General features: G+C 43.0%; 1 protein-coding gene across 5 annotated transcripts; it reads left to right on the top strand.

The window, feature by feature from the left end:
* Positions 1-477: 477 nt before the first annotated feature.
* On the top strand, positions 478-27,593 carry LOC141059945 (mitochondrial ornithine transporter 1-like). Of its 5 annotated transcripts, none has more exons than XM_073556181.1 (8): positions 487-616; positions 1,287-1,334; positions 11,950-12,025; positions 19,037-19,295; positions 20,461-20,601; positions 23,483-23,649; positions 23,723-23,881; positions 27,257-27,593. In XM_073556181.1, the coding sequence occupies exons 3-8, from the start codon at positions 11,956-11,958 to the stop codon at positions 27,382-27,384; spliced, it is 924 nt and encodes a 307-aa protein (XP_073412282.1). In that variant the 5' UTR covers positions 487-616; positions 1,287-1,334; positions 11,950-11,955; the 3' UTR covers positions 27,385-27,593. The 5 variants fall into 5 exon arrangements, with proteins under 5 accessions (XP_073412283.1, XP_073412282.1, XP_073412279.1 ...); XM_073556178.1 differs by lacking the exon at positions 487-616 and adding an exon at positions 652-720; XM_073556182.1 differs by lacking the exon at positions 1,287-1,334 and having other exon boundaries at positions 478-616.

Consider the following 27,593-nt stretch of genomic DNA (forward strand, 5'->3'; position numbering starts at 1 on the left):
TAGGGAGTAATCCTCAGGGTGTGTGCACACGCTGCGGATTCTGCTGCGGTTCCGCAGCAGTTTTCAGTTTTTGCTGCACTGTACAGTACCATTATTCCCTATGGGAATAAAAATGCGCTGTGCAGACAGTGCGGATTTTTCCGCGCTGTTTTGAAACCGCAGAAAGAAATGACATGTCAATTCTTCTGCGGATTCTGCTGTGGTTTGCCATCTCCTCCATTGTGCAGATGAAAAACCGCAGGGCAAAACCGCAGAGCAATCCGCAGGTAAAACCGCAGGTCTTTTGACCTGCAGATTTACCTTCGGATTTTACAAAATCTTCGCGGCCAAATCCGCACCCCAATCTGCAGCCTGTGCACGTACCCTCACAGTCAGAAGCAGGAGGTGCCTTGCATGTGTGACTGACATAGAGGGTGTGACCGACAAGGAAATTAATGAGTTAAGCTGATTCCCATAAGGTTGGGAGATTTTTTGCTCTTGTATTTCTTTTTAAGCAGAGAGATATGAATACCGCAGAATTGGTGCTATAGAGGAATGGTTGGGTGGCTGCAGGAACACAATGTCCAGTCATGGTCAATTAGGAACTTCTAGACACTTCTGTTTCTAGAGAACAAAGGCAAGTACAGAGCCAGCATGTGTAACACAAGGAACCGCGTCCATTGTATCACCTATATGTATGAGGATGTCTCTGTGCTTCCCACGGCTGCTTCAGACATGGCCGTGAGTACATCGAGACAGTTTCAGTTAAGCCTGGAAATATCTAAGCACATTACACCCTGAAGGTCTGGTCTAGTGATGTGGATGGCAAAATAAGTGCACCATTTTTTTTTTATTTATACATTTTTACTTTTTATAGAATTTGCTTAAAATCAGGACTGTTAACCAAAATGCATGTAATGTCAAGTCCTGAGTTTGATGGTTCCAGTCTGGGTCTACCTATGCAAAACTTCTAGATTAGGCCACGTTCACACATTCAGTATTTCAGTCAAAACCAGGAGTGGAACAATGAGACGAAAAGTATAATAGAAACCCGTCACCACGTCTGTATTTATCACCCACTCCTGGTTTTGGCTTACAAACACTGATCATGGGAATACAACCTTAGGCTTTGTTCACACGTTGCAACTTTTGTTGTGTCTTTAAATGTAAATTTTAAGCTGCGTTTTACAGAAACAGCGAAAGCTATGAGATTTTCTTTTTTCCCTAACTAATTTGGAAAACTGCCACGTTTTTGCGAACTGCAGCATGTCACTTCTTTCAGCTTTTTTTTTTTTTTTTTCTTCCAGCCTCTTGCAGTGCTTTTCACCTGTGGAATAGTGCAGCAACAACCGCAGGTATCAGGTTTTGGTGCAAAAACCTAAGGAAGTTGCATCGTGTGTGTTGTTGTGTGTGTGTGTTGTGTGTTTTTTTTTTTTTTTTTCTTCACACTAAAGGGGGTTTTACACATAGCGATATCGCTAGCAATATAGCTATAACGTCACCGATTTTCTGACGTTATAGCGATATCGCTATGTGTGATACTTACCTCCGACCGCGCAGCTCCATTTCTCGTCGGCCGCTATCTGCTGGTGCTGACGAGTGACGCGGACGGGAGGACGTCAGGATCGCTGCATGTGAAAGGTAAGTAACGACTGCTGCATCGCTGTGAGATCTTCCTGTGTGGCAGCTCACTAGCGATTATTTAGCGATGCACCAGCGATCCTGACCGGGTCGTATCGTTGTCGGGATCGCTGGTGCATCGCTAAATGTAAAAGGGCCTTAACCTTTATCAGCATGCACAAGAGGCAATAAAAACTCAGCAAAACCTGTTGTTTTTCTAAGCAGTTTCTTTACTACCAAGAGAGCAGGTTTTGCCTGCAGGAAAAAAATGCAGTGTGTGAACCTAGCCTTAATGTCATTCACCTGTTTCTCTCAGAGATTTGGGCACAGCTTCAGGCTACATTCGGACGGACACATTTGTGGTTTAAATGGCACATAGCACTGAGCAACATGGACAAACACCAGATGTGACGGCCCTTGAATTACCATGTCCGTCTGAACGTAGCCTTAAGGTGAGTTCACACTGCATTGTTTAGAGTTCAAAACGACAAGACTTTCCAGTAGAAACGACTTAATGTATTTTTTTTTTTTTTTTTTCTTTTCTCGCCTGAAGCAGTTTTGACTCTTTGGAACATCTTGTTTTTCTTTTATCCTGATTCTTTACCCCCTCTCGATGAGATGTGTGCCTAGTTTGGAGAGGTCTCATTCAGGATCTGTTTCAAAGAAGTGACATAAGCTTTATTTTTCCAACCAAATGTTTTTGGAAACCTCTTCAAAAAAGGAAAAAAAAAAAAAAAAAAAGCTTAGAATACTCCAGTCCTCATATAAACTGCAAAGTGAGTTTCTCAATATAAATTCACTGGGTGAGTGAAAAAACATGGATTTCTGCATGGTATACGTTGTAGAGGCTCAATTGCAATAATAACAAATGAAACTATATTTGACTTTTTTAATGTTATTTATTGATATGTAAATTGGATACCATACAAATGAAAATTCATATAAAAAAATCGTCGTTTTTTTTCTAGATGATATAGGGATAATTCTTCAATCACCTGAGCCTGGCCTTAAGGGCATATTAACACTTCGCTATTGTGATTTCACCCCCCCCCCCTTGGCAAGAACAGTGCTCTAAAATTAAAACATTTGAATATGACTTTAAATCAGGCCAAATTCATATGGAGGTATTATGACCTAGTAGCGTTGCCATGTAGCTTCCATAGACTCTTATCTTTTGGCTACGTTCCCATGATGTCCTCTTGGTGACTTTTTGATGATGCAGATTTTTTTGCACCGATTACTTTTTTTTTTTCATGCATTTTTATGGCTTTTTTTTCTCTAGCATGTCATGTTTTAAATAAAGCTGCTTTGTTTGTGATATTTGATGGTATTTGGCTTTGACAAAACTTTTTTGACACAGTCGTGCATTACATGAGTTTTTTTAAATTTACTTTTTACGTGCGGATTTTCCACAACTGATGAGTCATATGGGGAAAAACTTGCACGTAAAACTCACCATACCCACAAGAAGTTGACATGATGGGTTTGAAACATGTACCGCAGGTGAGTTTACGATGTTTAAAAAAAAAAAAAAAAAACAGTGGGCAGGAGACTTCTATAAATCCCATTCACTTTGCTGGAACTGTAAGACGCTGTTTTTGATGTAGAGAAAATACAGTTTTCCTAGTCAGTAATCAGGTAAAAAGTGCCAATAGCTCGAAACACCGTGTCTGCAAATTGAGATTCTGATTTGGCTTTGTCAAAGTCTTATTACAAGACTCGTTAAAGGGTTGATTGTGACTTGTAGGATCGCTACTACCAATAGGTGGCGCTGTAGAGTAAAAGTCCTCTTTCTTTCTGAAGAGGCAATTTGCAGGTAAAAAGTGTGATCAGCTATTAACCCCTTTGCGACATGCACCGTACTAGCACGGCGCATGTCGCATCTCCCCCCCCCCCCCCCCCCCCCCCTTTGAAGTGGGCTCCGGCGGTGAGCCCACCTCAAAGCCGGGAAATGTCAGTTGTTTTCAACAGCTGACATGTGCCCGCAATACCTGCAGTGGGAATCGCGATCCGCTCACGGCTATTAACTAGTTAAATCCCGCTGTCAAACTCTGACAGCGGCATTTGACAAGCGCTTCCAGCCATCGGGCCAGAAATACGCTCACTGGTGACCCGCGCCATATGATCGCGAGTCACCGGTGTGTCGGCATGACAACCAGAGGATGTTGATGCCGGATTGCTACGAGCCCCACCCAGTGGTTGGCGCTCATAGCAATGCAGTAATTCTGCTACATAGAGGCGATCTGATCATCGCCTCTATGTAGCAGAGCTGATCAGGCTATAGCAGCTTCTATGATGTTTTTCTGCACTTTTTATCTTTTCAGGGTGCAATTGGGCCCAAATGGTTCTGTAAACTGTGGCCTCTGTTCACATGAGATGCATTCTAGTTGGCACTGGGCAGCCCCCCTATATGGTGTTACTAAGAGGCTGTGAACCATATGCTCTGCATTCCCTATGTGAACATTGCCACATACGGATTATTTTTTTGCACTCGTGTGCCATACGGCCAATCCCTGATTGTAGGCTGGCTGTTTCATTAGGTATTATTGCACCTGTGCAGTTGCCATTTTACTTGGGTCCGCTGCACCCTGTTAGTGCATTTGTATTGGGTTTTTTTTCTCAAATATTGGAGGATTCATTCCTCTTTCTGTGGTTTTCATGTTAGAGTAGGACTGGCAAGTGTAAGGAACTATAGCAGCTTCTAGCCTTCCATGGAGGCTCCATTCAAAATAAAGCAAGTAAAAAAAAAAAAAATCAAACATACACATTTGGTATTGACACGTTTAGAATCGCCCGATTCTATCAAAAAAAAAAAAAAAAAAAATAAAATTAACCTAATCGCTAAATGCCGCAGCGAGAAAAAAATTAAACGCCAGAATTCCTTTTTTTTTGGTCACCTTGACATTGCGTTAGAATACAATAACGGGCGATCAAAAGATCATATCTGCACCAAAATGGTCTCCTTAAATACTTCAGCTCGGCATGCAAAAAACAAGCTCTAACTCAACCCAAGATCATGAAAAATGGATATGCTAAGGGTTTTCGAAAATGGCGCTGTTTTTTTTTTTTTTTTTTTTTTTATTCACCACTTAGATAAAAATGAACCTAGACATGTTTGGTGTCTATGAACTCATAATGACCTGGAGAATCATAATGGCAGGTCAGTTTTAAGGCCCTTTTACATTTAGCGATGCACCAGCGATCCAACCAGCGATCCGACCCGGTCAGGATCGCTGGTGCATCGCTAAATGATCGCTAGTGAGCTTTCATACAGAAAGATCTCACAGCGATGCAGCAGCGACGCAGCGCACGATACTTACCATTCACACACAGCGATCCTGGCGTCCTCCCGCCCGCGTCCACGCGTCGCTGGACGTCACAGCAGGAAGCCCAGCAGGAAGCAGCCCGACGAGAAATGGAGCCGGACATTCTCGCGCGATCAGCGATGGACAGCGGGGGAGCCGGTCGCTGGTAAGTATCACACATAGCGATATCGCTAGCAATATCGCTATAACGTCACAAAACCAGAGACGTTTTAGCGATATTGCTAGTGATATTGCTTAGTGTAAAACCCCCTTTAGTATTTAGTGAACGTGGTGAAAAAAAACAAACCCAAAAGCAAGTGTGGAATTGCACTCTTTTTGCAATTTCACTGCACTTGGAATTTTTTTCCTGTTTTTGAGTACGCGATATGGTACATCCAATGGTGTCGTTCAAAAGTACAGCTCGTCCCTCGTCCCGCAAAAAACAAGCCCTCACATAGCCATATTGACAGAAAAATAAAAAAGTTATGGCTCTGGGAAGAAGGGGAGTAAAAAAAAAAAATGCAAAAACGAAAATGGGCTCTGGCGCGAAGGGGTTAAAATCATATATTTTTTTTTTTTTTTGCCATGATACAACATGTCTGAGGAGAGAGAAACTACGTCCCCAAGCCTCCCTCAGTACCTCCGCCATCCCCTGGCCCTCTGTCTCCTTGATGGAAAAAAAAAAATGGTAGGCGCATGTTCAGTGTTCGCGAGATGCAAATGTATATAGGCGTACTCCGGATCAAAACTAGGGGGGGGGACAAGCCATGGACATGGGCTGTAAAATTTTAGAACGAAAAAGGTGAATTAAACGAAAGTTTCAAGAAAATTATATGTAGTTCTGGTCAGTTAGAAACTACAGTCACAAGATGGCGCCGAAGGACCAGATTGGTGGAAGGTGAGCATAACAGGGGCAGGGGGTTTAAATTTAGACACTGTGCCCACGTTGCATTTTTTTAAGCGTTTCCGCAGCGTTTGTGTCGGATCAGACGCTGCAGAAGCGCTTAAAAGAAGCTTCACATTAAATTGCATGCGTTTTTGGCTTTTTGTGCCAATGCATGCGTTTTTAACCGCTCAGGAATCGCTTAGCGGCTAAAAACGCAGCATGCTCATTAATTTCCGCATTGCTGAGCGGTTTTAGCCTTTTCCAATGTTCCCAGAAAACGTGCGGAAAGAAACGCGTCAAACGTGCGTCTTTTGTGCAAGAAACGCGTGGAAATAAAACGCACATTCACTGGGAAGGAGATCAGTTTCCTGAGCGTTTAAAAACGCTAATGTGGGCACATAGCCTAAAAGCGCTACTCCAGCGCTGAAGAAAAAAAACTGATGGAGCGGTGCTTTAATGTCACCAAATGCTATGTTCACATTTTTCAGTTTAAAAACATTGAGTTTTCAAGCCAAAACCACTTGAGAAAATATTGTTTTGGAGAAGTCGTGTTTTTTTTTGTTTTTTTTTCCCCCTGCCGCTGTTTTGAAGACTTATGTTTTGATTGGACTGAGTAGTTTGAAGAGGCATCCTTGCGGATCCGCTTTAAACAAGTGACCTTTTTCCCCCCTCAGGAGTTTTTCATAACCTCAACAGGAGAAAAAGAAGAAAAAAAAATTCAAAAAACTTTAGAAACTGGAAAGTGGATTTGCCCACAAATTAATTGGAAGACCGTCAAGAGTTTTTGACAAGAATTTTGTAGAGTTTCCGCTCAAAACTCTCAGGGGGGGGGGGGGGCACAGACTTATAAATGCTACCATTTAATGCAATCTTTAAGATGTACAAAAAAAAATTAAATGCCCACAAAATCTTAAGGATGGCATAGTTAGTGGCGCCACATGAGGAGGCATCACTAGGGATCCACATTCGCTGCGTAAACAGGAATGTACGAGTGCAAAAAAAAATCTATATATAATTACCTTAAATTGTCTGTCATCCACTTCCATCTGGATGTCCCCGAATCCCACAATCCACCGTGCCGACCGGAAGTATGCTGACCGCAATATTGAAATAGCCCAGTGATGGGTATTCCAATATGGCACCCGCTGGTGGTACCAGGACCACCAGCGGGACACTGCCGGGACCCCCCCCCATAATGGGGTTTGTTGAGTTTCCAATAGTGTATCCATGAAATAATGGACCATTACATTCAGATATTAGTTTCCATAAGTCCTTGAGCCTGACACTTAAATATAGGTTGTCAGGTTGAATATCACCATTTGTCCATGCGTAAATGGTTCATAAACAATTATTCTATATCTAACTTTGAAAACCCAAACCCACTCCCTGTTGAGCCTCACCCCTAAAGTATATCACTTTTTAATTTTACTAATGGTGGTATTATTTATTGAAAATGGTATCAATTTTAATGGAAGTGGTCGTCAGCTTACCTGACCCATCGAAGGGGGGTGGGGGTGCGTTAGGGCGCCTTTCACTTTAGTCTTTGTCCAATTCCTTTACTTGGGGGATGAGGGTTCATTTGGGGGGTGGGGGACGGGGAGTGCCATTGTCTTCATCTGCCTAGGGCACCAAAATACCTTGTCCTGGCTATGGGCAACAGCTTTCTTTCTGCTGTTTCTTTTCTGCAAGAATAGGATTTGTGTGTTTTTTCTTTTCGCCACGACAGCACCCACTGAGAGAGGGGATCCGCCCCCAGGAACAGGAAACTTACAGAGAGATAAAAGGGGCGGTCCCCCTCGCTCCCTCAGTTGGTTTCCTGTTCCTAGGAAGGAACCCACAGAGAAGAGGATGCCTGGCCTGGCAGCCGCCCGCGGCATTATGTGAGCAACGGGGGCCCCAGAGCTGGAAGCAGCAACGGGCGGATCCGAAATAGGAATCCCCCCTCTGCTGGTAATGCGGGTGAGGCCGTGGCGAGGAGTGCTTGGCTCACCAGGAGGTGCAGTGGAGGAGCACCTGGGAAATCCCTAGGAGGGGATTGTGCATTACGAAGCGCGGCACAGACGCAAGGTATGCCACAGGTGCTTGAGATGAAAACAAAAGACCGGCATCCTCAGGTATGATGCGGATTGCGGTAAGAAGCTGAACGCTGATTCCATACCTGATTCCTGGCGATGGTCAGTGGTATGGTCCGGTCCGACAGCATAGACCGGGAGAGGCCAGCATGGCGCATATAAGAGGGCACGGCGCAGAAGGCCAGCAGCCGGGGGCTTGGCATGGTGATGCAGCATATGGCTGGAGTAGAACTGGCTCCGGTCTGACAGCGTAGACCTGGAGAGGCCGACCTGGCGCGTATGAGAGGCGCAGCACGGCGCAGAAGGCCAGCAGCCGGGGGCTTGGCATGGTGATGCAGCATATGGCTGGAGTAGAACTGGCTCCGGTCTGACAGTGTAGACCTGGAGAGGCTGACCTGGCGCGTATGAGAGGCGCAGCACGGCGCAGAAGGCCAGCAGCCGGGGGCTTGGCATGGTGATGCAGCATATGGCTGGAGTAGAACTGGCTCCGGTCCGACAGCGTAGACCGGAAGAGGCCGACATGACGCGTATGAGAGGCGCAGAAGGCCAGCAGCCAGGGGCTTGGCATGGTGATGCAGCATATGGCTGGAGTAGAACTGGCTCCGGTCCGACAGCGTAGACCGGAAGAGGCCGACATGGCGCGTATGAGAGGCGCAGAAGGCCAGCAGCCGGGGGCTTGGCATGGTGGGCCTGAGTCTCAGAGGAGAGCCGAGGTAGATTGACTCCCCCCCTCGGCCGATAATGACAGCGTGAGGCAGGGGCCAGGTGAGGCCATCCTCGCTCACGGATGCAGCACGATATGGCTGGAATGTAACAGGCGTGCATTTGCGCAGAGGGTCTGCAGTTGAAGGCCTTGTATAGCCACGGATAAAAGTGGTAGACAGATTCCACGGAACGAGGTGGTACTACACGGTGAAGCAGACCACATCTTAGGCTGAGTTTCCACAGCCGGTACCATGTGTTAATCATCAAGGAGACGCAGGGTTGCTCTCTTTAGGTGGCTGCTGAGCAGATGAAGGCCGGGCAATTACCAGAGTGGGAGAGAGACCAGCTGATGATCCCTAGTCTGGTTGATGTGTGAAAAGAAAGAGAGAGAAAAAAAAAAAAAAAAAAAAAATGCACTAACCTCACCCTGCTTCCCTGGAGGGGGAGGCTCAGTATAGCTAGACCCTCGGCTTGCAATTGGGGGCTACAGCACCCGGAAGGGGTTAATGAAGCAGTGTGCAGGAGTTTGATCATTCTTCCTCCTGCTCTCCGAGAGAAAAAAAGGAAAAAAAAGGAAGGGTCGGCAGCCTTTCCAGTCTGACTGCTCTCGTTAGATGGCAGCAGCTAAGTAGCTGGAAGCCAGGCAAGTACCAGAATGGAATACCAGTCATAGATCCTGGTAAACAGCAGCATACTGGTAGCAGTCCAAGAGGCACACACAATTTCATGTGCTGAGAGCCTTATGGGGGACTTCAGCAGCGCATTGTCTCCGTGAAGATTGCCAGCTGCAGCTCGTTAATTGGCTCCTTCGGGTGAGGTCACTCTGACAATTGAGATGTACCATTCAGAGTGGGGGTTATCTGGAACTCTGAGAGGTGCCCCCTTGAGTGTAACTGTGGGCCTGGTCTCTTGTTTAGCACCTTCAAGCGGGGCCGTAAGTCTGTGTGTACCCCATGGGGCCTATGTATATCATATGATATAATAGAGTCTGGATGTATCGTATTACATCATAGCGGCTCTATGAATCGTACTGCATCATAGAATACTTCATGGTAATTCACAGTACTTCAGGGTACTGCTTGGTGCTTCATAGTACGAAAGATATGCAGTGAAAGGTGGACACCACTGTATAAATTACCAAATATTACGGCCCGCTGCAAACATGCGCCAAAGATGAATAAAAAAAAAGAGAGAGCGCAAATAGTGATGCACATGCAGCCAATGATATAATTCATGGTACGTCATATTTGCTTTGTGGTACTTCATGATATGTTATAGTACTTCATAGTACTTCTAGTTGCATCATAGTGTGCCATAGCTCATCTGACTGCTTCATGGTACTTCATGATAGGTGATATGTGTGTCATAGTACCTTGTGGTACTGCTTGTTGCGCCATAGTACATCATAGTATGTCATAGCGCATAATATTGCTGCATGGTATGCCAGGGTACTTCATAGTACTCATCATATTTAGTATTGCATCATAGTACTTCAGATGGCATAATAGTACTGAATAATGCTGCATTGTGCATCCTTTGTGGTTCATAATATATATGGCTTCATGGTACTTCATAGTACTGCCTCATACTTAGTATTGCTCCATAGTACTTCAGATTGCATCATAGTGCTTCATATTACTTCATGGTACTTTATAGTACCTTCACAGTACTTCATAGTGCTTCATATGGCATCACAGTGCTTCATGGTACTTCATAGGGCTTCATAATGCTTATTAGTACTTCATGGTACTTAATGGTACTTCACAGTGCTTCAGAGTACTTCATGGTACCTCAAGATACTCCACATTGCTTCATGGTAATTCATAGTACTACGCCTCACAGCATGTAATTTGAGGGGCAGCTACTGAAGCTAAGCAGATGACTTATTTGGCACCCTCTTGGAGGAAAAACTTTAAATTTTCCATTCAACAGACCTTTCCGGGGAGGGTCTTTTTCCTTGCCATATTAGAGTTCCGGCAGGAGGGGCGTGAGTTTGGACTTGCAGGTAACACCCTAAAATTCCAAGTTTCGGCTCTGGAGGCCAACTATAATAACGTGTGGGCAACAAAGGGGTAGCTCGATGCTTGCTTGCCAGCAAGCAAACCCGGTTCACATTCTTCAAGGACCGCCTTGGGGACCTTAGCTTAGTCCTAGATGCTTTCACACAGGGACCATTCGGGCCCATACACTTGACCTCAATAAAGTGCGTTTCATTGAAAGCCGCCATATTGGCAGCTCTAGTATCGGCAAGGAGGATGCATGATCTCCAGACCCTGTCAATAGATCCTCCATCCTGACAATATTTCAGGACAGAATAGTGTCAAAGACGGACCGTCCTACCTCCCTAAGAAGGCTGCTAAATTCCATAGATCCAAAAAATCTACCTTCTCTCTTTTTTTATGATAGCCCGGCAACACCAGAGAAGGAAAGATAGCATGGCCTAGACGTAAAGGGGGCCATCTTAGTCTATATAGATAACTCTAGGCCCTGGAGGCAGAGCAGGGCTCTTTTTGTCTCTTTTTCTCTTTCCAGGGTAACAAGATGTGTGGATCAGAAACGCATTGGCATATTCGGCAAAAAAAGGAGAAGGCCCGCCACAGGGCGTGAGGGCACATTCTGCAGGAGCCATATCTTCTTCCTGGGCCAAAAGGACGGAAGTCCCAATTGAGCTAATATTGGTCTGTTTCCCTAGAGGTGAGTAGGAGGTAAGGCCGCAACCTGGTCTTCTCCTTCTGCCTTTTATAATCACTACAGGCTACATTTGTCTTCTTCCGATGACTTGGCCTTTGGTAGATCTGTCCTTAACACGGTGGGCCCTCCCAGGTGATTATCTCTGAAAATCTCAGTGGGTGCTGTCGTGGCGAAAAGAAAAAAACGGATTACTTACCGGTAATACTCTTTTGTAGAGCCACGACAGCACCCGCTCACTTCCCTCCCTTGATATATATATACATGTGGTTCACTCTGGTGGGTGAAGGATAGAAGCTGTATATAAATATATGCTAGAATCGCTTACTGAGCAAATTGACTAAAGCATGTGTGGTGGTTCCTCTTGTTCTCTGTAATCCAACTGAGGGAGCGAGGGGGACCGCCCCTTTTATCTCTCTGTAGGTTTCCTGTTCCTGGGGGCGGATCCCCTCTCTCAGTGGGTGCTGTCATGGCTCTACAAAAGAGTATTACCGGTAAGTAATCCTTTTTTTTTTGACATCCACCAAAGAAACTGACATGTCAGTGGGTCAGTTTACACTGAGTAAAAAAGCAGAGAGAACATGAGATTACTATAAATCAAATCCACTGTAAGACGCTGCGTTCTCGACTCGAAGTCAAAAACTCCCCAAAACTCATCACACAGCCTTAATATGATCTTTTATTTTTTTTCTAGGTCGATATGTCACCTGATCGAAGCCATCCATCACATTTAATAAAGGTTTTGATTAATTCAACATCAGGAGCAATGGGTGAGTGATAAGGAGAAGAGTGGACACAAATTACTATCCACACACTTTAGCATGTAGTGTTAGACAGTTAATTAATAATTAAAAAGGATGAATCAATGATTAAATAAAATTCAGGTAAATAAATTTTAAAATCCCCACTGAACGCTCCTTATTGTATTTTTTTTTTTTTTTTTTTTTTTTTAATTTTGTCTGCGGCTTGCAAAATTGACATATAATTGAGCCCAATGACAGGTTAAAACACAAACGAAAGAATAGGTATAGACACATAGAATTTATATTTCATAGAGTTCTACATAGTAGAATAGCCGCTAAATCAATTGCCAGCTTCTGTAAAATCATTCCAAAACCCGACATGAAATGACACATGGTTTACATACAGGTAACCATTTAACTTCATTATATTTTTTTTTTTTTTTTTTTGTCTTTGACTAATAATTGAGGGTATGTGTGCAAAATTTTGGACATGTAGGTGTCAAATTAAGGGGTTAATTCATTAAAAATTGCATGGGTTCCGGAGGCAATTTCTCAGCAAGAGAGGTAAAGTCAGTGAGTGAGGGCAGATATTAATAGCTGTGAGAGGGACCATTGTTTTTTGCCCCCCCCGGCTATAAAAAATCTGCCCTCAGAAAAGATCTATAAGATGCTCCTTTTCTGGCACTTATCCTCTCTCTCCGCATACATTCAATTGTATTGCAAAAACGCTTAGGAAAACGCATGCAAAAAACGCTTGCAAAAGTGCTTCATAAAACGCATGCATTTTCCCGGGAAGAGGGTGTGCTTTTCTGCTCAGGAATATTCTGCATCAAAAACACTACGTTTGAGGCTATGTGCCCACGGTTAAAAAAAACACAGACCTTAATAAAAATTCTTTTAATGAAATAGACACCAAGTTTTTGACCATGTTTATTCCTCTGCGAATCCATAAATAAACCATGGACCTGTAACAAAAATAAAACAAACCAACAATATCCTTACCTCTCCGCTGGTCAGTCAGGTCAACTGCTGCAATCCATCAGAAGGGATTAACAGGTTTATAACGGGACCGGTGCTAATGCGACCAGCCCGCTGTAAACCACTGCCAAAACAAATTAGTTTATCTCTGCGCAGCCTCACTGATGTCCCTGGCTGACCTGAGGTGAACTGATGAGCATGGGAAAAAATGCAGAAACTTTCCCACGCTCATTGGTTCATGTCTGGGCAGCCGGAGAAGCTGCACAGAGATTAACTAATTCATTCTGGCAGTGGTTTACAGCAGGCTGGTCGCATTAGCACCCGTCCCGTTATAAACCTGTTAACCCCTTTTGATGGATTGCAGCAGGGGACCTGACTGACCAGCGGAGAGGTAAGGATATTGTTGCTTTTTGTTTTATTTATGTTACAGGTCCATGGTTTATTTATGGATTAGCAGAGGGATAAATATGGTCAAAAACTTGGTGTCTTAATTAAAAATTAATTTAATGAAATAAAGGTCTGCGTGTTTTTTAACCGTTTAATAGTCTAGGGTTAATCATGGATAAGTGTCTTATTGACGCCTCTCCATTATTAACCCCTTCACGATCAATGACGCCACATAGGCGTCATGAAAACCTGTGCCATTATGACCAGTGACGCCTATGTGGCGTCATGACTTTAAAGTCCCCCTGCGGGTTGGGTGACCGGGGTCACTAAAAGGTCACCCGACCCGCAGATACAGAGGGCTTTGTACCTCACCACAGGGGGCATGGCTTCGCCCCACGTGGCTACGATCGCTCTGATTGGCTGTTTCACTTTTAACAGCCAATCAGAGCGATAGTAATATTTCATCAATGAAATGATGAAATATTACAATCCAGCCAAGGCCGATGCTGCAGTAGCATCGGACATGGCTGGTGACACCGATCTGCCCCCAGCCACTGAATGACAGCGGCGATGTGCCGCCGCTGCCATCATCTGCTCCCCCGCCTTCCCTACGCTCCCAGTGCCTACCGAGTGCCGCTATCGCTCCCGGTGTCCCGTGGTCCCGGACCATGGGCGCCGCCATATTGGAAAATGGTGGGCGCATGCGCAGTGCGCCCGCTGGCTGCAGATTGCAATAATTCATTTTGATCACTGTGATAAACTCTCACAGTGATGAAAATAGAGTGAAAAGTAAATAAACCCCCCTTTATCTCCCCCATAGGCAGGAACAAAAAAATAATTTCTTTATTTTATTATATTTTTCCACTAGGGCTAGGGTTGGAATTGGGGCTAGGGTTAGGGATGTGTTGGGGTTAGGCCTGTGGTTAGGGGTGTGTTGGGGTTGGAGTTAGAATTGAGGGGTTTCCACTGTTTAGGCACATCAGGGGGTCTCCAAACGCGACATGGTGCAACCATTGATTCCAGCCAATTTTGCGTTCAAAAAGTCAAACTGTGCTCCCTCCCTTCCAAGCCCCGACGTGTGCCCAAACAGTTGTTTACCTCAACATATGGGGTATCAGCGTACTCAGGAAAAATTGCACAACAACTTTGGGGTCTAATTTCTCCTGTTACCCTTGGGAAAATAAAAAATTCGGGGCTAAAGTATTTTTGTGGGAAAAATATTTTATTTTCACGTCTCTGCGTTATAAACTTTTGTGAAGCACTTGGAGTTTCAAAGTGCTCACCAGACATCTAGATAAGTTCCTTGGAGGGTCTAGTTTCCAAAATGGGGTCACTTGTGGTGGGTTTCTACTGTCACATCAGGGGCTCTGCAAACGTAACGACGACCGCAGACCATTCCATCAGTCTGCATTTCAAAACGTCGCTACTTCCATTCCGAGCCCTTAGTGTGCCCAAACAATGGTTTCCCCCCCATATATGGGGGACCAGCGTACTAAGGACAAACTGGACAACAACTTTTGGGATCCAATTTCTCCAGTTGCCCTTGTGAAAATAAAAATTTACGAGCTAAATCATTTTTTGAGGAAAAAAATGATTTTTTTTTTTTTATTCTCACAGCTTTGCGTTATAAACTTCTGTGAAGCACTTGGGGGTTCAAAGTGCTCACCACACATCTAGATAAGTTCCTTGGGGGGGTCTAGTTTCCAAAATGGGGTCATTTGTGGGGGAGCTCCAATGTTTAGGCACACAGGGGCTCTCCAAAAACGACATGGTGGCCGCTAACTATTAGAGGTAATTTTAATTTGAAAAAGTCAAATGGCGCTCCTTCCCTTCTGAGCCCTGCCGTGTGCCCAAACAGTGGTCTCCCCCCCCCCCCCCCCCCCACATATGGGGTACCAGCGCACTCAGGACAAACTGGAAAACAACTTTTGTGGTCCAATTTCTCCTGTTAGCCATGTGAAAATAAAAAATAGCGTGCTAAAAAATCATTTTTGAGGAAAAAAATTTTCACTGTTCTGTGTTATAAACTTTTGTGAAGCACTTGGGGGTTCAAAGTGCTCATTACACATCTAGATAAGTTCCATAAGGGGTCTAGTTTCCAAAATGGTGTCACTTGTGGGGGGTTTTCACTGTTTAGCCACACAGGGGCTCTCCAAACGCGACATGGTGTCCGATAAAGATTGGAGCTAATTTTCCATTCAAAAAGTCAAATGGTGCTCCTTCCCTTCTGAGCCCTGCCGTGCACACAAACAGTGGTTTATGAGCACATATGAGGTATCGGTGTACTCAGGAGAAATTGCCCAACAAATTTTAGGATCCATTTTATCCTGTTGCACATTTAAGGCTGGGGTCACACTGGCGAGGAATACGGCGGAGTGAGAGGCGCTAAAAGCACGCATTAGACACGGACCAGTGATTCTCTATGGGGTCCCTCGCACCAGCCGTATATTTCTCATCCGTATTCTATGCTCCGTGCCAATCGCAGCATGCCATAATACGGCCATAATACGCCAATGCAAGTCTATGGGTGCGTAAAAAATACGGATTACACACGGACCACACATGTGACTTGCGAGAAATACGCACCCGGTGTCTTTTAGCAAAGCCGGCAATTCAGTGCACGATACAGTAAACTCACACTGACAGTTTTAATAAAGAAACGAATAGATATATACACATATAATACATATATATTTCTATGTGTGTATATCTATTCTTTGGTTTGTGTTATAATGGAGCCCTATGACAGGGTTTATATGTCCATTTTGCAAGCCTGCGAGAAAATCTCGCCATACGGATGCTTACATGCGCAAAATACGCGACCACACCTTGCTTACGGATGACCTACGGAGCACTGTTTAGGGGTCATTCATCCGTATTACGCATGTAAAATACTGACCGTATTTTGCGTCGGTTAGTGTGACCCCGGCCTCAAAATTAAAAACTGAGGCTAAAAGAAAACTTTTGTTGGGAAAAAAGTACTTTTTTTTTTTTTTTTTACGGATCAATTTGTGAAGCACCTGGGGGATCATTATGCATCTAGATAAGTTCTTTGGGGGGGTCTAGTTTCCAAAATGTGGTCACTTGTGGGGGAGCGCCAATGTTTAGGCACACAGGGGCTCTCCAAACGTGACATGGCAACCGCTAAATATTCCAGCATATTTTCCATTCAAAAAATCAAATAGCGCTCCTTCCCTTCTGAGCCCTGCCGTGCACACAAACAGTGGTTTATGACCACATATGAGGTATCTGTGTACTCAGGAGAAATTGGCCAACAAGTTTTAGGATCCAATTAATCCTGTTGCCCATGTGAAAATGAAAAAATTGATGCTAATAGAAAACTTTTGTTGGAAAAATTAAAATGTCCATTTTTTCCTTCCACGTTGCTTTAGTTCCTGTGAAACACCAGAAGGGTTAATAATCTTCAATTTAGTTTTGAGTAGCTTGAGGGGTGCAGTTTTTAGAAGGTGTCACTTTTGGTTATTTTCTGCCATATAGACCCCTCAAAGTGACTTCAAATGTGAGGTGGTCCCTTATAAAAAAAAAAAAAAAAGTGGTTTTGTAAATTTTGTTGTAAAAATGAGAAATCGCTGGTCAATTTTTAACCCTTATGACTTCCTAACAAAAAAAAATTTGTATCCAAAATTGTGCTGATATAAAGTAGACATGTGGGAAATGTTATTTAGCATCTATTTTGTGTCACATAACTCTCTGGTTTAACAGAATAAAAATTCAAAAGTTGAAAATTGCAAAATTTTCGCCAAATTTCTGATTTTTTTTTTTTTTCCCCCACAAATAAACGCAAAAATTATCGACCTAAATTTACCACTAACATGAAGCCCAATATGTCACAAAAAACAATCTCTGAATCGCTAGGATCCATTGAAGCGTTCCTGAGTTATTACCTCATAAAGGGACACTGGTCAGAATTGCAAAAAATGGCCTGGTCATTAAGGTCAAAATAGGCTTGGTCATGAAGGGGTTAATCGGCTTAATGTCACCTTCCAATAGCAAGGTGACTAGGGATGAGCGAGTAGTGAAATACTCGGACTTGCTGTACTCGTTACGAGTAGCACCTAATACTCGGATACTCGTAACGAGTCCAATGTAAGTGTATGGGAAATGCGAGTAATGTGCTGGCCTGTGCCGGGTTGTGCTGGACTGTGCGGGCTGTGCCGAATGTTGCTAGTCGAGTAGTGAAATTTACTCGCCAGGATTCGTGTACCGCATTACTCGCCAAATCCTAACGAGTATACTTGCTCATCCCCTAAAGGTGACATTAACCCATTAGCCACCACTACAGGGCAATGAGAATAGAGAGGCTAAGTGCCAGAAAAGGCGCATCTTATATATGCACCTTTTCTGGGGTGTCTGGGGGCAGTTTTTTGTAGCCGGGGGGGGGGGGGGGGGGGGCAAAAACAATGGTTCCTCTCAAGACTATTAAAATCTGCCCTCACTCTCACTGGCTTTCCCTCTCTGGTTGCGATTTTTACAGCGGGAGCCCACGCAATTTTTTTTTTTTTTCAACGAATTAACCCCTTTAACAACTACATGTCCCAAATTTTACACATAAACCTTAAACTAATTATTAGTCAAAGACATATAAAAATAAATAAAACCGTTTACTGCATGTAAACAATGTGTCATTTCATGTCGGGTTTTGTATTGATTTTACAGAAGCCAGCAATTGAGTTAGCGGCTATTCTGCTATGAAGAACTAATTATATTATACTTACTGCTCAAAAAAAATAAAGGGAACACTTAATAAACAACAGAATATAACTCCAAGTAAATCAAACTTCTGTGAAAATAAACTGTCCACTTAGGAAGCAGCACTGACTGACAATCAATTTCACATGCTGTTGTGCAAATGGAATAGACAACAGATGGAAATTATTGGAAATTATCAAGACACCCTCAATAAAGGAGTGGTTCTGCAGGTGGGGACCACAGACCACATCTCAGAACCAATGCTTTCTAGCTGATGTTTTGGTCACTTTTGAATGTTGGTTGTGCTTTCACACTCGTGGTAGCATGAGATGGACTCTACAACCCACACAAGTGGCTCAGGTAGTGCAGCTCATCCAGGATGGCACATCAATGCGAGCTGTGGCAAGAAGGTTTGCTGTGTCTATCAGTGTAGTGACCAGAGGCTGGAAGCGCTACCAGAAGACAGGCCAGTACACTAGGAGACATGTAGGGGCCCATAGGAGGGCAACAACCCAGCAGCAGGACTACTACCTCTGCCTTCGTGCAAGGAGGAACAGGAGGAGCACTGCAAAATGACCTCCAGTAGGCCACAAATGTGCATGTATCTGCACAAATGGTTAGAAACCGACTCCATAAGGATGGTCTGAGGGCCCGACGTCCACAGACACCTTGCCTCCATAGTGCGCCGGTGTCCCTGACTATGAGTGGGCCTCCCTGCCTGACGGCGAGTGGGCCCTGGCACTTGCCCGGGTGCACCTGATGCTGGCCCTGATCAGACACACACCGATCAGCAAGTGATCAGCTAAATTATGGAGAGGTGATAACGTGGTTTCACTGGACAACCCCTTTAAATTCCTTCTTAATGAATCTGATAATTGGGTATAGGCATTTAGTCCATTTTGTGGTATAGCAGGTTGTTTTTTCTTTTTTAAAATATCTTTTATCTCACGCTTTTTTTGGTAGGTGGTGTCGCATGTGTTTTCAGTGGACAGCCCTTTGACACCGTCAAGGTTAAGATGCAGACTTTCCCATCTTTGTATCGAGGTTTTGTGGACTGCGCCGTGAGGACCTACCACACAGAGGGATTGCGTGGGTTGTATCATGGCACTGTCCCTGCTTTGTTGGCCAATGTGTCAGAAAATGCAGTGCTGTTTGCATGCTATGGCTTTTGTCAAAATCTTGTGTGTCATCTCCTGGGGATGCAAGATCTGTCACAGCTTAGGTGTGTGCTACTTTTATCTTTTCCTTAAATATGGATCTTTATTGGAGCCCCTCTTTTCATTTTATTTCTTGATGTTACACTAATATGTGACAAAAAAAAGAACTGGAAAAGATCTCTAACTCCCTTGCGTCATGAGGAAAACTGTCAGTGTTGTACCTGCCCCTGGAGCGATTAGTCAGTGATGTGAATATTTCAATAGGTGATATCAAGGATGTGGTGTTCTAGTGTTCACTTTTTCTTTAAAGCAATATTTATTAATATTATGGTATTCTTAAAATATTCTATTTTGTGTAATTTTTGCATATTTGGTCGTACTGATTCTATACCACTAGGTGGAGACATTGTACCATGAAGTATTTACAGCTGTGAATCTTGGACTATATATAAATTCAACTATTCAAGAGTCACATCGGTAAATACTTCATGGTATAATGTCTCCACCTAGTGGTATAAAATTGGTATGGCCACACATGCAAAAATTACACAATAGATTTTATATTTTAAGAATGCCATATAGGATAATCAGAAATTATAACCCAAAACAATGCAGCTATATCTCCAGGTGTCAGGAGATTACAGATCAAAAAGATGTGGTGATATATATAAATTATATCCAGTGCTTGTATGAGCAGTCACCGATCCAGACACTAAGATCTATTGAAATGCATAAATTATGGCTAGCCACATAGTGAAAAGTCCCCTGTGCTGAAAGAGTGAAGGCTGGACACTTCAAAAGGTCTATGTGGATATTTCCGAAATTTATCCAAAATAAGTAGGTGTCAAGCAGAGAAGATAGCGCAATTATTAAGCTGGGATCACACATGCGAGGAATACGACCGAGACTCGCATGTTAATACCGGGCAGTGCCTCCGGCACTCTGTGTATTGCTATGCGGCCGCACGCTTCGCTCCTGAGTGCCGGGTATTAACATCCGTGTCTCGGCCGTATTCCTCGCATGTGTGATCCCGACCTTAGGTCGTGGTTATTTATCTACTCTGCAGCAGCTGATATGTTAATATTCTCTTTAAACACATGTTAAAGTGTTTGTTTTTTTGTTTTTTTTGCTTTTCTTTTTTTTTTTTTTTTTAAACCCATGTACTCTGCCCCTTTAGGGGTATTGTTATAAACCACTTCCATGCTTCTATTCTAATATTCTTCCCTCCAGAGACCACCACAAGGCTACTGCCGGCTCTTTAGCTTCTGTCGTCTCCTCGCTGGTCCTTTGTCCAACAGAACTGGTGAAGTGCCGTATGCAAACCCTGCATGAAATGAGACTATCTGGTCACAAGGGCGTGCCACCGAAGAGGTCACTACGACCACGTCTGTTAAGTGGGCAAATGAAAATGATAATTATAAATATATTGGGGGCGCTAATACTATGAGAGGAATATCCGCTGCAAGACAAAGCAACACACCACTAGGTCGTTTGATTATGATGCAGATAAGATAGAAAATGTCTGTGCTGGATAAACCTCACGGATTAGGGAACAACACAAAAATTATAAAGATAAGTGGCAGATAAATATGGAAGTCTCAATAGACAAATATATCCAACGAAATATTCACCAAACTGACATATTCTGAAAAAAAAAAAGTGATCACGATCCCAGAGATCAAACTAATTGAGACCATATACCAACACCATACAAAAGGATTTAAAAATCAAACATGTAAAATAGGCATATAAAAATGCAGACACTACAAGGGAATATATATATATATATATATATATATATATATATATATATATATATATATATATATATATAATTTTTTTTTTTTTTTTTTTTTTTTTTTTTCACACCTTAGGTGCATTCAAAAAAATGTGCAAGGCCACATAAAGGAGCCCAGAATGTAGCGATTATATAGGAGCTAGTGAGGTTGAAGCTCCGTCGCTGCAGTGGTAATCAAATGCTATGTTATGCACATGCAGGGTCTAAAACCAGGATAAAGTGCGTTTCAAGCACTGAGTCCAGCAATAACTGCTGAGAGAACTGTCCCGGCCGGTGACAGTCTCTTAATTACTCACTGTACGCTGCTCCCTCGGTGCGCCGGTGTTCTTCGCAGCATGATGCTACCGGCTGCAGTGGAGTTGCAGGACCTTGGTGACGTCAGAAGGTCATGTGGCTGAGACCAGCGAGTAATACAGACCAAATTATATATATATATATATATATATATATATATATATATATATTTTGAATGCACCTAAGGTGGGTGTATGTATGTATGTATGTATGTATGTGTGTGTATGTGTGTATATATATATATATATATATATATATATATATATATATATATATATATATATATATATATATATATATATATAAATATATATATATATAAATTTTATTTTTATGGCGCCGACATATTCCGCAGCACTTTACATTTCAGAGGCGATTTGTACAGACAATAGACATTACAGCATAACAATAATCACATACAGTAGATTATAACAAATACCAAGAGGAAAGAGGGCCCTGCTCGCAAGCTTACAGTCTATGAGGAAAGAGGTAGACACGAAAGGTGGGTGGTAACAGTTGCCCTGATTGTATGGACCAGCCATAATGTTAGGTGTGTGACAGTACGGACACAGAGGGCTAATGGATGCATAAAGCATGTGGGAACATGATGCTGGGAACCTGGTTATGGTAAAACTTTTGGCTGTGCCACACAGGGATAGATTAGGTTAATGTGTTGAGGCGATAGGCCAGTCTGAATAAATGCGTTTTCAGGACACGCTTAAAATTGTGGGGATTGGGGACTAATCGTGTTGACCTGGGAAGTGCATTCCAAAGAATTGGCGCGGCACGTGTAAAGTATATATATATTCCCTTGTAGTGCCTCCATTTTTATATGCCTATTTTACATGTTTGAATTTTAAATCCTTTTGTATGGTGTTGATATATGGTCTCAATTAGTTTGATCTCTGGGATCGTGATCACATATTTACTTATTTATTTATTTTTTTCAGAATATGTCAGTTTGGTGAATATATCGTTTATCATTGGATATATTTATCTGTTGAGACTTCCATATTTATCTGCCACTTATCTTTATAATTCTTGTGTTGTTCCCTAATCCGTGTGGCTTATCCAGCGCAGACATTTTCTATCTTAAATGAAAATGATACACTGCTGATTTTTAACATGCAATATTGAAATGATCTGTTCAGATGCGTTTTTTTTTTTTTTTTTTTTTTTTTAAATATTTTGCAACAAGACATCTTGAGTAGTTACTAGAACTTTGCACAAAGTCCAAGCTTGCTTCCAGGGCGCAGTACATCTGTGCTACAATTTTTTTTTTTTTAAAGGCATTTTATTTCATGAATTTGTCTAAAACATCTGGAAGAGCCCCATTGTAGTAAAAGTCTGACCTCTAACTAAACTAAAAAAGACAACTTGAAAAAGGCACAAATCATTTGAATTTGTCGCACATCTAAAAGTCTCTAATTGAACCCCAAAAAACTGTCAGAAATGCAATGAAGAATTGGGCACTGTTTCCAACAAAGCTGGGAGCAACCAATAATAATAGTAATTAATTGCTAGAGAAATCAGCAATTATACAGTGATATGGGAGGGAGGATGTCTTGGGGCTCAACCATGTGTGAAAATCGCCTGACTGCACTCAGATGAAATATAAGTGAAGTCAAATTTCCACACAATGGAGAACTTATTTCTCCATCTTCTATCATCTGAGAAGCACACTATGCTGACACTGATCAAACTCTCATCAGAGTGTCCTTTGCATAATTCAATGAGAATCTGACTGTCAGTGTGACATATATTTGCACTGAAAACTTCCTTCAGGGGTTTTGTCAGAAGGCAAAAATACCATAAATCTGATGGAAGTCCTGTTCACCAGACTAAGAAGAGTGAAGCTTCCCTGTGCAGAGAACTTGCTCTGACCTGGGGTTCTCAATGTAGAAAAATGAGGATTCTATTCTAACTCCAAAGGGTAAAACTTCAAATACATTATTTCTTGATGTATTAAAAAGTTATTTCGTCAGTAAGGAATTTGAAGCTTTAACTTCCTGGAGTTGGGAGAGGTTTTTTATTCTACCATACAAAGTAGTTTTATACAATGCAGTTGTGTTCTCAGACTTGGGAAACTGGATTGCCAACCAAAGTACATAATCGCCAGTAATTTCTTCTTTGTCTCATCATTTTTTTTTTATATTGCAGCACACCATATTCCATTGTTTCTGATATCGTAAAAACAGAAGGTGTTTGTGGCCTTTTCCGTGGACTCAGCAGCACGTGGCTGCGGGAAATTCCAGGGTATTTCTTCTTTTTTGGAGGCTATGAGCTGAGCAGCAGTATTCTAAGTCGATCTTCCCAAGATCAGCCAGGTAATGGGTAAGACCTGTATGGGCTCGGGTCCTTATGAGGTTGTATTTAACACATGGCTGACTGTACTTACAGGTGCGCTAGTGGTCACAGTAAGTGGCGGAGTCGGCGGGGCTTTTTTTTGGCTCTCTGTATATCCAGTGGATTCTGTGAAGTCAAGAATTCAGGTTTTATCCTTGGCATCTCCTACTGGAGGTTTCCTTATCTCCTTCCTGCATATCTTGAAGACAGAAGGTGAATACCCTTATTTCACTGGATTGCTTAATCTACAGTACATCTAATACGTCAGCTGAACCTGGTTTGTCCAGACTCTGATCATCCGATGCGTACAGGGGTCTCAGCACTCTCTCGCTACAACAGATGTTATTGGGCAACATAATCAGGCAGTGAAACCAAATGCAAAAATTATAGCACCCTCTTAACACTTTTTATCTTTACCTAAGGCCGGTTTCACTTTTGCGTTAAAGGCCGCAGCTAAGCCCCGCCCCCTGCCGCGCCTCCGCCGGTAGCTCCGCCTCCGGGCGCATGACGCTGCATGTGTCATGCGTCCCCTATCTTTATCACTGAGGACGCACTGCGCACGGCGGCGCATGCGTCCTTTTGACGGTGCGCCGAGCGCAACCAAATTGCAACAGGTTGCGTTTGGCGCTGGTCAGCACACCGTCAAAAGGACGCATGCGCCGCCAAACGCATACTGCGCACGGCCTGCGTCCTCAGTGGTAAAGATAGGGGACGCATGCAGCATCATGCACCTGGAGGCGGAGCTACCGGCGGAGGCGCGGCAGGGGGCGGGGCTTAGCGGTGGCTGTGCGCAGGCTGACGCTGCGGCCTTTAACGCAAATGTGAAACCGGCCTTAGTTTGTTATCCTGTCACATTAACTGTGATATGTTCACATGTGGCATTTTTGCATCGTATTTCGTGTGTAAAATATGCAGTGTTTTACAGTATCAGCAAAATCTGAGGTTTCTAAAATCTTGTGCACACACTGCATCTTTTTTCTGCACATTGCTGAATTTATCCCAAGATGTAGAATGCTGATTTTGTCACTGTTTGTTTTTTTTGCAGCGATTTTTCACATGTTTTCAAATGACTGGCTGAAAAAGGCAAATTAAAAAACACAACAAAAAGTACGAGGAAATAATGTGACCCAAGCAGAGCCCCATAGCATATCAATCATCAATCCAATGCTTTGCCGGCAAGAGCTCTCCACTAGTGATGAGCGAGTATACTCGTTGCTTGGGTTTTCCCGAGCATGCTCGGGTGTCCTCAGAGTATTTTGGCGTGCGCGGAGGTTTAGTGTGTGTCGACTTAGCTGCATGACTTGCTACTGCTGGACAGCCTGAATACTTGTGGAGATTGCTTGTTTGTTAGGGAATTCTCACATGTATTCAGGCTGTCTTGCAGTCGCAAATCATTCAGCTGCAACGACAAAAGGTAAATCTCCGAGCACGCCAAAATAGTCGGAGGACACCCGAGCATGCTCGGGAAAACCAGAGCAACGAGCATGCTCGCTCATCACTACTCTCCACCACAGGTCTTATTCACAGGTCATTGTTTTGCTAGTGTTTCTAAGGCTATGTGCCCACGTAGGTTTTAGATGCTGCTGATTTGTCCCCGCGGATTTTTAAAAAAAACGCAGGTTAATCCGCAGGTCAAAAGTCCTGCAGTTTCACACCTCATAATGGAGAAGGCGTGAAACCGCTGCGGATTCCGCAGAAAGAATTGACATGCTGTGGATTGTAACCCGCGGAAAAATCCGCAGCATGTGCACAGCGTTTTTGGATTTACCATTGAAAACAATGGTACTGTACAACGCAGAAACTGCTGCAGTGCCAAAACTGCTGCGGGTCCGCATCGTGTGCACATACCCGAAAGGTCCATTTACACAACCTGACCAGCAGAATGACCCGACCACTAATCGGGGAAACTCTTACTGACTGGTCTGCCTGTGTAAGCAGGCATTTAAATGACCAATCTATACTAGACCGCTCAATGCACATAAGTTGTCTTGGTTCTCGGCAGCGAGTTTTCTGTTTACACAGGATGATGTGCCGCTGAGAATGATGACCTTTTGTGCTGCACAGAAAATCATTTAACTTGATGTTGGCTGATCGACATTTAAATGCCTGTTTACATCACAAGATGATTGTGAAACTATCGTTTTTAACAACTCATTCACGATTATCTTGCAGTGGGAATGGCTCTTAAGCTAAAACCAGAAGTGTCTCCAAAACACTGAAGAAAATATATAATATATATATATATATATATATATATATATATATATATATATATATATATATATATATATATACACACATAGAGTGTGTGTGTGTATGTATATATATATATATATATATATACCGGGTGAGTCATAAAGGACGGATGTATTTGAAGTGGCTATAACTCACCACCAGGTGGAGGTAGAGATGTGCGGGAGGCGGGGTTATGTTTGTGAGGTGAAAGCATTGTTTTTATTTTAGTTTCAGTTTAAGCTATGGTGCCGTGGACGATAGAACATCGCGTTTTTGCGTACGACAGTTTTGTCAAGAATAATGAGTGTATCACAGCCGTTCAGCGTGAGTTTCGGCGTCATTTCAATATTCACAGAAATCAAGCTGTTCCCGCTCGTAACACTATCCTACGTTGGGTTGAAGCACTCCGTACACGAGGTACACTAATGAACAAACGACCACCGGGGGCTCCACGAACGGCACGTACCGCTGCACAGCCCTAAGGTAACGGTGTGGTGCGCTATGGGCAAATATGGCGTGATCGGTCCGTACTTTTTCGAAGGCGATAATGGCAATACTGTTACCGTGAACTCACAACGTTATATCGCCATGATAAATAACTTCTTTGTTCCTGAGTTACGACGGCAACATATCCCCATCTCTAGTGTGTGGTTTCAACAAGATGGGGCAACGGCCCACACAGCCGGAGCAACAATGAACGTTCTTCGCCCTCTCTTCCCTGGTCGCATCATTTCCAGGTTTGGCGATATTAATTGGCCTCCTAGGTCCCCAGACCTGTCCATGTGCGATTATTACTTATGGGGTCACCTCAAATCACGTGTATACAAGCTTAAGCCTCGATCATTACAAGAACTGAAGGAAGCTATTCGAGTGGAAGTTGCCCAAATCGACAGAGTTGTGTTGGAACGTGTTGATGCCAACTTCCAAGAACGCCTTTGGAAATGCATCACTGATAATGGCCACCACATGGCAGATGTTGTTTTCCACACTTGAATTTGTCAAATGCTATTAGTATACGTAACCAAATCTGTGAATACATTTATATTTAATAAATATTTAACGATTTTATGATTAGTTTAAAAACGTCCGTCCTTTATGACTCACCCGGTATATATATATATATATATATATATATATATATATATATATATATATATACTCTATGTATTTTTTTTTTTTTTTTTTTTATCTGTAGCTGCCACTCCTGATTTTTGGCTCACAACCTATTAAGGAATATACTGGTGTGAATAAGGCCTAATGCAGACGCTCGGGCTGCATTGATATAGGGGAAATGAGCTACACGAGGCTTTAATCCTTTCTGCATTCCTAACAGTCTTCCATTTCCACACACAGGACTCCTCACTCTGTATAGTGGACTAATGCCCACTATCATCAGGTCCTTCCCCTCCAACGCTGCTCTTTTCTTGGCCTATGAAATGACGAAGAGGACTCTTACAGAATGGTCATCTAACCGGAACTGAGTGAAGGAGACTGTTTCCACGTCGGCCTTTTTCTACCGTCATCTGTATTTTTGTTTTGTGAACTTGAGAGTCGAACATTTTACTTGTCGTTACATGTAGATTGAAAACTACATTAGCTTGTGCCCTTAAATATTATTCTTTATCTTTTTGACCTTTGTTTTATTCCACCCATATGTATATTTATTATATAATAAACTTAAAACGCAGAA

The sequence above is a fragment of the Dendrobates tinctorius genome, unplaced genomic scaffold, assembly GCF_039654945.1.
Source record: "Dendrobates tinctorius isolate UK_male_01 unplaced genomic scaffold, ASM3965494v1 ptg000231l, whole genome shotgun sequence".
NCBI classification, from domain to species: Eukaryota; Metazoa; Chordata; class Amphibia; order Anura; family Dendrobatidae; genus Dendrobates; species Dendrobates tinctorius.

Bases quoted from the DNA above. Each gene is read 5' to 3' on its own strand.
- LOC141059945 (XM_073556178.1), top strand. From the start codon at position 673: ATGTATGAGGATGTCTCTGTGCTTCCCACGGCTGCTTCAGACATGGCC. The intron at 721-1,286 runs GTGAGTACATCG...TTTTTCTTCCAG, and splicing joins CGGCTGCTTCAGACATGGCC to CCTCTTGCAGTGCTTTTCAC. The intron at 12,026-19,036 runs GTGAGTGATAAG...TTTTTTTGGTAG, and splicing joins TTCAACATCAGGAGCAATGG to GTGGTGTCGCATGTGTTTTC.